The following is a 14,049-nucleotide window of genomic DNA, read 5'->3' as shown; positions in this document are numbered from 1 at the left end:
TCCGTCTCACAGTTGAAGTGTACCTATGATAAAAATGACAGACCTCTACATGCTTTGTAAGTAGGAAAACCTGCAAAATCGGCAGTGTATCAAATACTTGTTCTCCCCACTGTATCTGTATTTCATTCTCAATAAATTAGCAAATAATTCTGAAAACAAAATTATTGTCACACCCTGATCTGTTTCACCTGTCCTTGTGCTTGTCTCCAACCCCCTCCAGGTGTCGCCCATCTTCGCCATTATCCCCTGTGTATTTATACCTTTGTTTTCTGTTTGTCTGTGCCAGTTCGTCTTGTTTGCCAAGTCAACCAGCGTTTTTCTCCTAGCTCCTGTTTTTCCCAGTCTCTGTTTTTCTCTTCCTCCTGGTTCTGACCCTTGCCCATCCTGACTCTGTGCCTGGCTGCCTGACCATTCTGCCTGCCCCTGACCTCGAGCCTGTCTACTGCTCTGTACCGTTTTGGACTCTGACCTGGTTCTGAACTCTTGCCTGTCCCCGACCTGCCTTTTGCCTGCCCCTTGGACTATAATAAATATCAGAGCTCAAACCATCTGCATCTGGGTCTCACCTTCTGTCGTTATAATTGTATTTAATCAATTTTAAATTCTGGCTGTAACACAACACAAAGTCAAGGGGTACGAATACTTTCTGAATGTACTGTAGGTACAGTAGGTATGCACATACAAAGGTGTATGTATTTATATGCAAGTGTGTTAGGTTTGAAGCTGCTCTTACCTGGTCTGTGTTGTTAAACAGTGGAGAACACCTCTCTCTCAGCTGCTTTAGACGGATGTGTGCGTGCAAGCAAAATGAGCAGGCGCACAGCTAGTTAATCCCTTCACTGCCGGCTGGGAAACGAAAATAACCAGTTTATGCAAATAATTGCACCATGAAGTGAAACTGTAAAATAACAAAAGTTATGTTTCAATAAAAGTGATACACTTTTGACTACATGTAGCCCAACTAAACCTAACTTTCCTGAGAGTATGATGGAAAGTGTTTCAATGTCCGTAAGCCAACTTCCTTATATGCTTTTTTTCTCTCTCTTTTTTTTGTCTTTCTTGAGCCAGTTCTGAAGCTATTTATACACCACAAATTGATTGGTCATAACTTCCTCATGCACATCTTTAGAGAGGAACTGGGTGCAATGCATGACTGAATTTACATATACATGTCTACAGACATTTGGTATCCAGTCAAATCACATTCTATTTGTCACGTCCCGAATACAACAACAATACAACAACCTTACTGTGAAATGCTTACTTACTAGCTCTTAACCCACAATGCAGTTCAAGAAATAGAATTAAGAAAATATTTACTGAATAAACTAAAGTAAACATTTTTATAAAAAGTAACACAGAAAATAACAGTAATGAGGCTCTATAGAGGTACAGGTTAGTCAAGGTAATTTGTACATGTAGGTACGTGCAAAGTGACTATGCATAGATAATAGCAGTGTAAAAACAAAAGGGGGGGGGGGTCAAAGTAAATAGTCCGGATGGCCATTTGATTAATTGTTTAGCAGTTTTATGGCTTGGGGGTAGAAGCTGTTAAGGAGCCTTTTGGTCCTAGACCTGGTGCTCCGGTACTGCTTGCCATGCGGTAGCAGAGAGAGCAGTCTTGGCCGTACGCACTACCCTTTGTAGTGCCTTACGGTGAGATGCAGAGTAGTTGCCATACCAGGCGGTGATGCAACCAGTCAGGATGCTCTCGATGGTCCAGCTGTAGAACTTTTTGAGGATCTGCGGACCCATGCCAAATCTTTTTAGTCTCCTGAGGGGGAAAAGGTGTTGTTGTGCCCTCTCCACGACTGTCTTGGTGTGTTTGGACCGTGATAGTTTTTTTGGTGATGTGGACACCAAGGAACTTAAAACTCTCGACCTGCTCCACTTCAGCCCCATCGATGTTAATGGGGACCTGTTCGGCCCTCCCTTTCCTGTAGTCCACGATCAGCTCCTTCGTCTTGCTCACGTTGAAGGAGAGGTTATAAACTTGAGCGATACCTCGACAATGTTCATAAGCTCAGAGCTTTGGTGGAGCAAATATGTTTCATAGTGGACCTCAGACAACAATACGTAAGTTGCCAAAAAAAAGTATTTATCATGATGGACTGTGAAAACCCAAGGGATCATCATCTATTAACGTACTGTCCTTACGACCAATTGAAGTCCTTCATTCGTCAGAGCATCATTTCCTCCTGTTACCTTTACTGTAATTGTCATTTGAAACCATATCAGCCTGAAGATGACCATGGCAGAGCGGGTATTAGATTTTCTTCAATTTAAATAATTGAGGATGTGAGGAAGTTCAGATGGTGTTCAAGGTACAAAGTGTTCTGATACTATGTGTGCACTGCAGTCTGCTCCTCCCTGCTTTCCAACCTCAACCTCCTGTCCATACCTTTAGTGCCCCCTGTGGGATATAATGTGTTGTTACAGCAGGGATAGGTCCTAACGGAGCTAATTTCAAAAACTGTAGTACAAATTGTTGTGGGGAAATGTGAGACTATGGTGTGTCAGATGTGCCTCCTCCAGGGTAATAAGAATTTGAATTGGATCTTTTCTTAGTCCAGTCAGATCTCACTCCTTCTCAATATCTCTCTTTGGTCAGTACAAAGATCTGGCACATGCTACTTACTGTACCTCATAGTCTAGTCATAAATGAAGTAGAGGAGCTTCTGAGTGTGATTTAAATGTTACTTTCTGTTGTAATATATTCAGCATCAACCTGTCACATGCAAAAACATTTGATTCAACAAATCCAATGAAGACAAATGTGTTCTATTATTGTTAAATGGGTTCTATATTGTTCTATTCTAACATAAACTGACACCACATGTTTAACTGTAAGAAAGCTTTATTAGAAAAGCATTCATTGGCACAGGCAGAGTGGAAGTTAACATTGGCCTAACTAGAATATCAAATGGATTAATGGATACTCTGGATACTCCAGGGTGGCGTTCTCCCTCAAGGGTTAAAGTTGACCATCTTCAGGAAGAGAAGACCCTCAGAGAAGCTACCCACCCCAGGGAGAAGAGTACTTGTGGCTCCTGTTGGGTCTCATGGGAAGAATCTGATCCAACAGTATTTCCAACAGTAGCTGCTGCTCCTGCACAACGACCTGGATCAGTAGGAGCTGGATCAAATCTGTCACCTGCCTCTGTGGTTTGGGGTTGACTGGTGAAGAATTCAACCAGGTGAATGGACTATCCCTCCTTCCTGCACTCTCGTCGGCTATTCTCCCATTCCTGCTCAGCCTTGGCACGGGAGGCGGGCATGTGCCACTGTCTGATAAGAGTCCACTCTGCCAATGGGACCAAGAGGTTGTGAGAGGGGCACCTCTCGCCCACCTGCACTGCTCTCCTAATGGTCAGTATAGCAGAGTGGCCTGTGCTACCTGTATGGCTGGATGTAGATCTGGGCAGGCGGTGACATCCGTCATCTCCGGCTACATTAGCTGGGTGGGCTACACAGGAACAACGTCTCGGTGCTTCTGAAGATCAAGGGCTCAGACGGTAATATGACCTGTCTGACGTCCATTAGCTCTGGTAGCTGCTGGTCGTATTTGTAAGAACTAGATCTCTCCGACACACACCTTCCTGATATGGCATTGGCAGGCCTGGCTACAGGTGGACAAGGCCCTCGGATGGAAGGAACCGGAGAGGCAGGCGGGGCAGGTATCAGAAGGTCCGACACTAGGTTGACAGTTGGGGTAGGTACCAGAAGGTCAGATACTAGGTTGACAGTTGGGGTAGGTACCAGAAGGTCAGATACTAGGTTGACAGTTGGGGTAGGTACCAGAAGGTCAGATACTAGGTTGACAGTTGGGGTAGGTACCAGAAGGTCTGACACTAGGTTGACAGTTGGGGTAGGTACCAGAAGGTCTGACACTAGGTTGACAGTTGGGGTAGGTACCAGAAGGTCAGATACTGGGTTGACAGTTGGGGTAGGTACCAGAAGGTCAGATACTGGGCTGACAGTTGGGGTAGGTATCAGAAGGTCAGATACTAGGTTGACAGTTGGGGTAGGTACCAGAAGGTCAGATACTGGGTTGACAGTTGGGGTAGGTACCAGAAGGTCAGATACTAGGTTGACAGTTTGGGTAGGTACCAGAAGGTCAGATACTGGTCTGGCAGTTGGGGTAGGTACCAGAAGGTCAGATACTGGTCTGGCAGTTGGGGTAGGTACCAGAAGGTCAGATACTGGTCTGGCAGTTGGGGTAGGTACCAGAAGGTCAGATACTGGTCTGGCAGTTGGGGTAGGTACCAGAAGGTCAGATACTGGTCTGGCAGTTGGGGTAGGTACCAGAAGGTCAGATGCTGGGCTGACAGTTGGGGTAGGTACCAGAAGGTCAGATGCTGGGCTGACAGTTGGGGTAGGTACCAGAAGGTCAGATACTAGGTTGACAGTTGGGGTAGGTACCAGAAGGTACGACACTAGGTTGACAGTTGGGGTAGGTACCAGAAGGTCCGACACTAGGTTGACAGTTGGGGTAGGTACCAGAAGGTCAGATACTGGGCTGACAGTTGGGGTAGGTACCAGAAGGTCAGATACTAGGTTGACAGTTGGGGTAGGTACCAGAAGGTCTGACACTAGGTTGACAGTTGGGGTAGGTACCAGAAGGTCAGATACTGGGTTGACAGTTGGGGTAGGTACCAGAAGGTCCGACACTAGGTTGACAGTTGGGGTAGGTACCAGAAGGTCAGATACTGGGCTGACAGTTGGGGTAGGTACCAGAAGGTCAGATACTGGGCTGACAGTTGGGGTAGGTACCAGAAGGTCCGACACTAGGTTGACAGTTGGGGTAGGTACCAGAAGGTCAGATACTGGGTTGACAGTTGGGGTAGGTACCAGAAGGTCAGATACTGGGTTGACAGTTGGGGTAGGTACCAGAAGGTCAGATACTGGTCTGGCAGTTGGGGTAGGTACCAGAAGGTCAGATACTGGTCTGGCAGTTGGGGTAGGTACCAGAAGGTCCGACACTAGGTTGACAGTTGGGGTAGGTACCAGAAGGTCAGATACTGGGCTGACAGTTGGGGTAGGTACCAGAAGGTCAGATACTAGGTTGACAGTTGGGGTAGGTACCAGAAGGTCTGACACTAGGTTGACAGTTGGGGTAGGTACCAGAAGGTCAGATACTGGGTTGACAGTTGGGGTAGGTACCAGAAGGTCCGACACTAGGTTGACAGTTGGGGTAGGTACCAGAAGGTCAGATACTGGGCTGACAGTTGGGGTAGGTACCAGAAGGTCAGATACTGGGCTGACAGTTGGGGTAGGTACCAGAAGGTCCGACACTAGGTTGACAGTTGGGGTAGGTACCAGAAGGTCAGATACTGGGTTGACAGTTGGGGTAGGTACCAGAAGGTCAGATACTGGTCTGGCAGTTGGGGTAGGTACCAGAAGGTCCGACACTAGGTTGACAGTTGGGGTGGGTTCCAGAAGGTCAGATACTGGTCTGGCAGTTGGGGTAGGTACCAGAAGGTCAGATACTGGTCTGGCAGTTGGGGTAGGTACCAGAAGGTCCGACACTAGGTTGACAGTTGGGGTAGGTACCAGAAGGTCAGATACTGGGCTGACAGTTGGGGTAGGTACCAGAAGGTCAGATACTAGGTTGACAGTTGGGGTAGGTACCAGAAGGTCTGACACTAGGTTGACAGTTGGGGTAGGTACCAGAAGGTCAGATACTGGGTTGACAGTTGGGGTAGGTACCAGAAGGTCCGACACTAGGTTGACAGTTGGGGTAGGTACCAGAAGGTCAGATACTGGGCTGACAGTTGGGGTAGGTACCAGAAGGTCAGATACTGGGCTGACAGTTGGGGTAGGTACCAGAAGGTCCGACACTAGGTTGACAGTTGGGGTAGGTACCAGAAGGTCAGATACTGGGTTGACAGTTGGGGTAGGTACCAGAAGGTCAGATACTGGTCTGGCAGTTGGGGTAGGTACCAGAAGGTCCGACACTAGGTTGACAGTTGGGGTAGGTACCAGAAGGTCAGATACTGGTCTGGCAGTTGGGGTAGGTACCAGAAGGTCAGATGCTGGGCTGACAGTAGGGGTAGGTACCAGAAGGTCAGATGCTGGGCTGACAGTTGGGGTAGGTCCAGAAGGTCAGATGCTGGGCTGACAGTTGGGGTAGGTACCAGAAGGTCAGATGCTGGGCTGACAGTTGGGGTAGGTACCAGAAGGTCCGACACTAGGTTGACAGTTGGGGTAGGTACCAGAAGGTCCGACACTAGGTTGACAGTTGGGGTAGGTACCAGAAGGTCCGACACTAGGTTGACAGTTGGGGTAGGTACCAGAAGGTCAGATACTGGGCTGACAGTTGGGGTAGGTACCAGAAGGTCAGATACTGGGCTGACAGTTGGGGTAGGTACCAGAAGGTCCGACACTAGGTTGACAGTTGGGGTAGGTACCAGAAGGTCAGATACTGGGTTGACAGTTGGGGTAGGTACCAGAAGGTCAGATACTGGTCTGGCAGTTGGGGTAGGTACCAGAAGGTCCGACACTAGGTTGACAGTTGGGGTAGGTACCAGAAGGTCAGATACTGGTCTGGCAGTTGGGGTAGGTACCAGAAGGTCAGATGCTGGGCTGACAGTAGGGGTAGGTACCAGAAGGTCAGATGCTGGGCTGACAGTTGGGGTAGGTCCAGAAGGTCAGATGCTGGGCTGACAGTTGGGGTAGGTACCAGAAGGTCAGATGCTGGGCTGACAGTTGGGGTAGGTACCAGAAGGTCCGACACTAGGTTGACAGTTGGGGTAGGTACCAGAAGGTCCGACACTAGGTTGACAGTTGGGGTAGGTACCAGAAGGTCAGATGCTGGTCTGGCAGTTGGGGTAGGTACCAGAAGGTCAGATGCTGGGCTGACAGTTGGGGTAGGTACCAGAAGGTCAGATGCTGGGCTGACAGTTGGGGTAGGTACCAGAAGGTCAGATGCTGGGCTGACAGTTGGGGTAGGTACCAGAAGGTCCGACTCTAGGTTGACAGTTGGGGTAGGTACCAGAAGGTCAGATACTGGGCTGACAGCTGGGGTAGGTACCAGAAGGTCCGACACTAGGTTGACAGTTGGGGTAGGTACCAGAAGGTCCGACACTAGGTTGACAGTTGGGGTAGGTACCAGAAGGTCAGATGCTGGGCTGACAGTTGGGGTAGGTACCAGAAGGTCCGACACTAGGCTGACAGTTGGGGTAGGTATCAGAAGGTCCGACACTAGGTTTACAGTTGGGGTAGGTACCAGAAGGTCCGACACTAGGTTGACAGTTGGGGTAGGTACCAGAAGGTCCGACACTAGGTTGACAGTTGGGGTAGGTACCAGAAGGTCCGACACTAGGTTGACAGTTGGGGTAGGTACCAGAAGGTCAGATACTGGGCTGACAGTTGGGGTAGGTACCAGAAGGTCCGACACTAGGTTGACAGTTGGGGTAGGTACCAGAAGGTCAGATGCTGGGCTGACAGTTGGGGTAGGTACCAGAAGGTCCGACACTAGGTTGACAGTTGGGGTAGGTACCAGAAGGTCAGATGCTAGGTTGACAGCTGGGGTAGGTACCAGAAGGTCAGATACTGGTCTGGCAGTTGGGGTAGGTACCAGAAGGTCCGACACTAGGTTGACAGTTGGGGTAGGTACCAGAAGGTCAGATACTGGTCTGGCAGTTGGGGTAGGTACCAGAAGGTCAGATACTGGGCTGACAGTTGGGGTAGGTACCAGAAGGTCAGATGCTGGGCTGACAGTTGGGGTAGGTACCAGAAGGTCAGATGCTAGGTTGACAGCTGGGGTAGGTACCAGAAGGTCAGATACTAGGTTGACAGCTGGGGTAGGTACCAGAAGGTCCGACACTAGGTTGACAGTTGGGGTAGGTACCAGAAGGTCAGATACTGGTCTGGCAGTTGGGGTAGGTACCAGAAGGTCAGATACTGGGCTGACAGTTGGGGTAGGTACCAGAAGGTCAGATGCTGGGCTGACAGTTGGGGTAGGTACCAGAAGGTCAGATACTGGTCTGGCAGTTGTGGTAGGTACCAGAAGGTCCGACACTAGGTTGACAGTTGGGGTAGGTACCAGAAGGTCAGATACTGGTCTGGCAGTTGGGGTAGGTACCAGAAGGTCAGATACTGGTCTGGCAGTTGGGGTAGGTACCAGAAGGTCAGATACTTGGCTGACAGTTGGGGTAGGTACCAGAAGGTCAGATACTAGGTTGACAGCTGGGGTAGGTACCAGAAGGTCCGACACTAGGTTGACAGTTGGGGTAGGTACCAGAAGGTCCGACACTAGGTTGACAGTTGGGGTAGGTACCAGAAGGTCAGATACTGGTCTGGCAGTTGGGGTAGGTACCAGAAGGTCCGACACTAGGTTGACAGTTGGGGTAGGTACCAGAAGGTCAGATGCTGGGCTGACAGTTGGGGTAGGTACCAGAAGGTCAGAAGGTCTGCAAGCCATCATCGGACAGAGAATGTCTAACCTGAGCAGGAGGGTGATCCTGGGTGTCAGAGCTGATAGTGAATTGTGGACTCTCAGGTACGGAAAGGCAAGGGGAAAAAAAGAGCACTGTCTTATATTTTCAATGTTTGTTGCTTGAAAATATGCGCTATGAGCAAGCGTTTAGGTGAATGTTTATTCTCAGCCAACTATAGACCTCTCAACTGCATGTAGTGCGTGGGGGGGGGAAAACAACAACACTTTATTCTAATTGGAGATTTCACAATGTCAGTCAAACTGTAGCTGCACTATCAAAACTAGCTATAATCAGAATTTGGATTGCCTTTCTATTAGTAATGATCTTGGGCCTAACAACACCTGCGCCAATATATCCTCTAAACACCGGCTTCCTGGACATTATCTCTTAATTACAGACAGTAGCATACAAGTTGCAAAATAGAACTCAATTGAGTGAACATGAAATATATTTCAATTTGAATGAAACAGGCCTATAGCATAATGTAGGCAATTTACATTTCAATGCAGTCATCTCGGTTTTAATTTGAAGCATTGTTTGTATCAAGTGCAAAGACATTGGCAACTTTTATTTGTAGTCAACTTTGTTCTGTAGTTATTGGTGGTCTCGGAGAGGCAGATAAACCATGTCATTTTATGCTTAGAGGATATCTCCAGTGAGGCGGGAGGACAAAACAGCATCCAACGACGCATTTAGCTGTTCTACGAGTGGTCTGAGGCAGGAGTTAGATTACGAGCGTTTTCAAGTGTTTAGGAAGAAAAAGATTGGAGATTTAACGATGGATCCTCCTACGAAGGTTCTGAAGATGAATTTAGTCTTAAAATGCTTTTGGGAAACCGGGCCCAGGTTGATAACTCCTGCTTGCGCCTCCTGTACATCAGATGGCGCCAAAGTATCCACTGTTTCTTTTCGTCGTTAAAGGAAGCCGACTTTATGAAGCATGCTGTGTTTTGCTCCACGTAAGTGAACGTTTGAGACGCCAGCAAGAATAAGCAAGACCTAGCGAGAAGCATTGAGATGAATGGTTATGATGATAACAACAGCAATACAAATAACAAAACATTGTTTAAATGCTACTATTATCAATAATAGTAATAGCACTACTACTACTACTAATTTTATAATTATAATAATCAACTTTAGAACACACATTTAAATCCTGTTGTTATTTAGCCCATTCATATTACACTGTACACAATGTTCTGTCATTCATATTACACTGTACACAATGTTATGTCATTCATATTACACTGTACACAATGTTCTGTCATTCATATTGCACTGTATACAATTCCCTGTAATTTGCATCGCAGTAAATGGGAGTCCATTCTACTCAGGAGCACCTCTAGTTTCCAAATCCACAGAATTACACCACAATCATCGTCACTGCTAATTTTGTGGCCCTTAAAGTTTTGGCAATCAGCTGAAATCCAATCGTTTTTTAATGTTGTACATAGATATTACACCGTAAACAATTTTCTGTATATTATATCACAGTAAAAGGGGGGTCCATTCTACTTAGGAGCACCTGTACACTCTGTGGATTTGGAAACTAGAGGTGCTCATGAGTTGAATGGACACCTCTTTTACTGTGACACAATGTACAGGAAATTGTGTACGGTCCAATATGTATGTTTTGCATGCAACGAATGGGCAGAGTTTGCACATTTTAGACCATTCCATTGGCCCTTAAGTAAAATCACCACCCACCCGGGGCACCAGGCCATGCAAAACAAACTGATTGACTCCTTTTTAAGGGCCTCAAAATGAGCAGCGACAATGCTGGGGTGTAATATCTGTGAATTTGGAAACTAAAGCTGCTCCTTAGCTGAATGGACCCCCTTTTACTGCAAAATAAAGGTTACATTTAAATATATATATATATATTTAAATTTACTCCTATTTACTCAGCAATGTTTTTTTGTCCGTGTACTCCTATAATTTATTGGACTGTACACACACACACACACACACACACACACACACACACACACACACACACACACACACACACACACATATATATGGTTACATTAATATATATATATATTTAAATGTAACCATATATGTGTGTGTGTGTGTGTGTGTGTGTGTGTGTGTGTGTGTGTGTGTGTGTGTGTGTGTGTGTGTGTGTGTGTGTGTGTGTACAGTCCAATAAATCATAGGAGTACACGGACCAAAAAACATTGCTGACCAAATATATTTTTTAATCGTGTAATATATTTTGGAAAATCTTTTTACAATTATTTGTATAATAACTATTATACAATATATTAATAATTGTGCACATTTTCCATCATTTTTGCCCTAATTATTAATGTACAAAGTGCACAAGACAGGACTCTTATTCTGAAAGATTTCACAAAGCCGTGACCCGGAAGTACTTTGTTGTTAATGTTTAGACAATAATTTTTTTAGACATCATAAATAAAGACAGGTTCATTACACTTTTCTACTATTACGTGGGGGACTTTTATTTCGAAAATTTACGAAAATGCCGTGACCAGGAAGTACTTTTTTAGTGTTGCTGACGAGACGCTGATTTTTGCGCCGTTGTTTTTGTCCAAAAACGAACATAGCTACAGGTATTTTGACTTTTCTAGGTGTTAGCAGTAGTTTTGTGTGTTTTCGTGTTGTGCAATCTGGTTGAGTCATATAGCTAAACCAACAATCTTGTGTTTCCATTCGGTATGAGCACTGCAGGCAATCAAACTAGCCAACTAGCTGGCTGGTTGGCTAGCTAGTCAGCAAACGTTCACGTTTGGTTTAGTTCGTACACTTTTTGCTTTGAAATCTGTGGTCGTCCACATCCACAACACCATGAAACATTGAACGTCTGTGTCAAGTGAGGTCTTGTTTGCATTAGCCATGCCTTTTTATATTATATTCTCTTCACACATTATTTTCTGTCACTTTCCCCAGACAGAAAATTAGACTGCACCCCTTCCCTCCGTCTATCAAGATGGAGAACTTGATTAATGAACACCAAAGCCGCAATGATCCAGAGAACAAGGCAAATAACATTGATTCACCTGAAATAAAGATTGAAATAGATGAGGTGCGCATTGAGTACACTCAACAGATGAACACACTGGAAGAAGAGAATCTAAGTGATCAGCCAGCAAACCAAGCAGACAGTTCGGATTCATCCCAGGAGGATTCTGAGTCTGATTCAGAGTCTTTCTCTTGTACCCAGTGTGACAAGAGCTTCCGTACCGCCTTACATTTGAAAAAGCACCAGATTATTCACACTGATAAAACCCTACACTATTGCATAACTTGTGAGAAGAGCTTCCCTTATGCATCACTCTTAAAGCAGCACCTAACAATGCATGATGCTGACAGAACATACTGTTGCACGAAATGCGAAAAGAGCTTCCGATCTGCACCGTGCCTAAGGAAGCACCTGACAACGCACAGTGAGAAGAATCACGGTTGCACAGAGTGCAATAGGAAATTCTGTTCAGCATCTCGCTTAAAAAGGCACATGACAACACATAGCGGGGAAAGACCACATGTTTGCACCGCCTGCGGGAAGAGTTTTACACGACCAGAGAGCTTAAAGAATCATCAGTTAAATCACCAAGGGGAGAAGCTGCACACCTGCCACGACTGTGGAAAGAGCTACAGTGTGCTGAAGTTCCTTAAAGAACATATGAAAGTCCACGAGGGTCCTCATATCTGCTCTCAGTGTGGGAAGAGCTACACACTCCTCTACAACTTGAAAATGCATATGTCAGCAGCGCATGGAGAGGAAAAAGCATTGCCTTGCTCTGAATGTGGGAAAAGTTTTGTCTCAGAGTACCGTCTGCGAAAGCATCAGAAGCAAGTACACAGAACAGCCTTCCCCTGCCCTGAATGTGGGCGAAGCTTCTCCACACTGTCCATATTGCAAGAGCATCAGTCAAACCATACTGGTATCAAACCGCATTCTTGTGAGGAGTGTGGGAAGAGCTTTGGCCTTCTGGATGGTCTTCAGAGGCACCAGTACACACACAGGCCCAAACCAGAAAAATCATGCCTCTGTGAGGAGTGTGGAAAAAGCTTTCTTAACCTCACCCAACTGGCCAGACATAAACAAGTTCATTCCAATGTTAAGTCCCACACTTGTGAGGAGTGTGGTAAAAAATTCAAACAGATCGGAGGTTTGAGAATACACCGCCGTACTCACACAGGGGAGACGCCGTTCTCTTGCAAAGAGTGCAGTAAAACATTTACGCAGGCCAGCTCCTTGAAGGTTCATATGTTAACCCACACAGGAGAGAGGTCATTCTCTTGTAAGGAGTGTGGCAAGACATTCAACATCGCAAAGACATTACGGCTTCACATGCGCATTCACACAGGAGAGAAACCACATAAATGCCCTGATTGTGGGAAGGGATACCATCACGCTCAGGGACTCAGAATGCACCTGCTATTTCACAAGGGGGAACGACGGCACACATGTACTTACTGTGACAAGAGTTTCTTTCTGCCAGGACATTTAAGAGCACACATCCGACTACACACTGGAGAGAAACCTTACCTCTGCTCTAATTGTGGGAAGAGTTTCAATCGTGCTTGGAATTTAAAGCAACACAAGAAAATATGCCAGTGATTCATTTCACCACAAACTGAACTTTCCACAGCATGTTATTGTGGGGCTCCTTGTTTGTAATATTATGCCTATGATACATTGTGCTCTATGCCAAACTAGTCTAATAATACATCAAATAAAGGTGGTGACTTATTTTGCATTGAACTTGCATTACATTTTCTTTATCCATTTATAATCTGTATGCAACAAAGTAGATGACATGCTCTATGTAGCCTACTTTGACTGGGCCATATTGTGTGATGGGGATACTTGTAGTACTGTATGAGTAACTTTCAGTGAAGAATGATTGATTTGAAATGTAAACATGTGGTGTCCAAAATTAACCCTAGAGGGTAGAACTAACCCAAGCATCTGGATATTATCATAACACTGTAGCAGAGAAACCTCCAGCTTTATTCAATGCCTTGATATGTACATTCTCAAAAACTACTTCGAAAGAATATACAGCTACATTATTTCTGTCAATATGCTATACTGTATATACACTCAGTGGCCAGCTTATTAGGAACACCCATCTAGTACCGCGTCAGACCCCCCTTTGCTTCCAGAATATAATTCTTCAGGCATGAAATGTTGCTCAATTGGTATCAAGGGACTTAACGTGTGCCAGGAAAACATTCCCCACACCATTACACCACTGCCACCAGCCTGTACCGTTGACACCAGGCGGGATGGGGCCATGGACTCATGCTGCTTACGCCAAATTCTGACTGATGCAACCACATGACGCAACAGGAACCGGGATTTGTCGGACCAGGCAACTTTTTTCCACTCCTCAATTGCCCAATGTTGGTGATCGCGTGCCCACTGGAGCCGCTTCTTCTTGTTTTTAGCTGATAATAGCTGTAATAGCCCATCCGTGACAAGGACCAAAGAGTTGTGCGTTCACGAGATGCCGTTCTGCATACCACTGTTGTACTGCGCTGTTATTTGCCTGTTTGTGACCCACCTGTTAGCTTACACGATTCTTGCCATTCTCCTTCGACCTCTTATCAATGAACTGTTTTTGCC

At 46.0% G+C, this 14,049-nt stretch overlaps 2 protein-coding genes across 2 annotated transcripts in view; one reads left to right on the top strand and one right to left on the bottom strand.

Moving 5' to 3' along the window:
• Nucleotides 1-1,051, bottom strand: part of LOC139584406 (AMP deaminase 3-like) — a gene marked incomplete in the record, with an annotated part of 20,659 nt that extends 19,608 nt beyond the window's left edge. Inside the window, 1 exon segment of the mRNA XM_071416186.1 lies at nucleotides 734-1,051.
• Nucleotides 1,052-10,899: 9,848 nt separating this feature from the next.
• Nucleotides 10,900-13,182, top strand: LOC139584397 (zinc finger protein 658B-like). The gene is made up of 2 exons (XM_071416169.1): nucleotides 10,900-11,026; nucleotides 11,364-13,182. The coding sequence occupies exon 2, from the start codon at nucleotides 11,404-11,406 to the stop codon at nucleotides 13,036-13,038; it is 1,635 nt and encodes a 544-aa protein (XP_071272270.1). The 5' UTR covers nucleotides 10,900-11,026; nucleotides 11,364-11,403; the 3' UTR covers nucleotides 13,039-13,182.
• The last annotated feature ends 867 nt before the right edge of the window (nucleotides 13,183-14,049 follow it).

The sequence above is a fragment of the Salvelinus alpinus genome, chromosome 9 (genome assembly GCF_045679555.1).
Source record: "Salvelinus alpinus chromosome 9, SLU_Salpinus.1, whole genome shotgun sequence".
Taxonomy (NCBI): Eukaryota; Metazoa; Chordata; class Actinopteri; order Salmoniformes; family Salmonidae; genus Salvelinus; species Salvelinus alpinus.
This window is presented reverse-complemented; position numbering and strand designations above follow the sequence as displayed.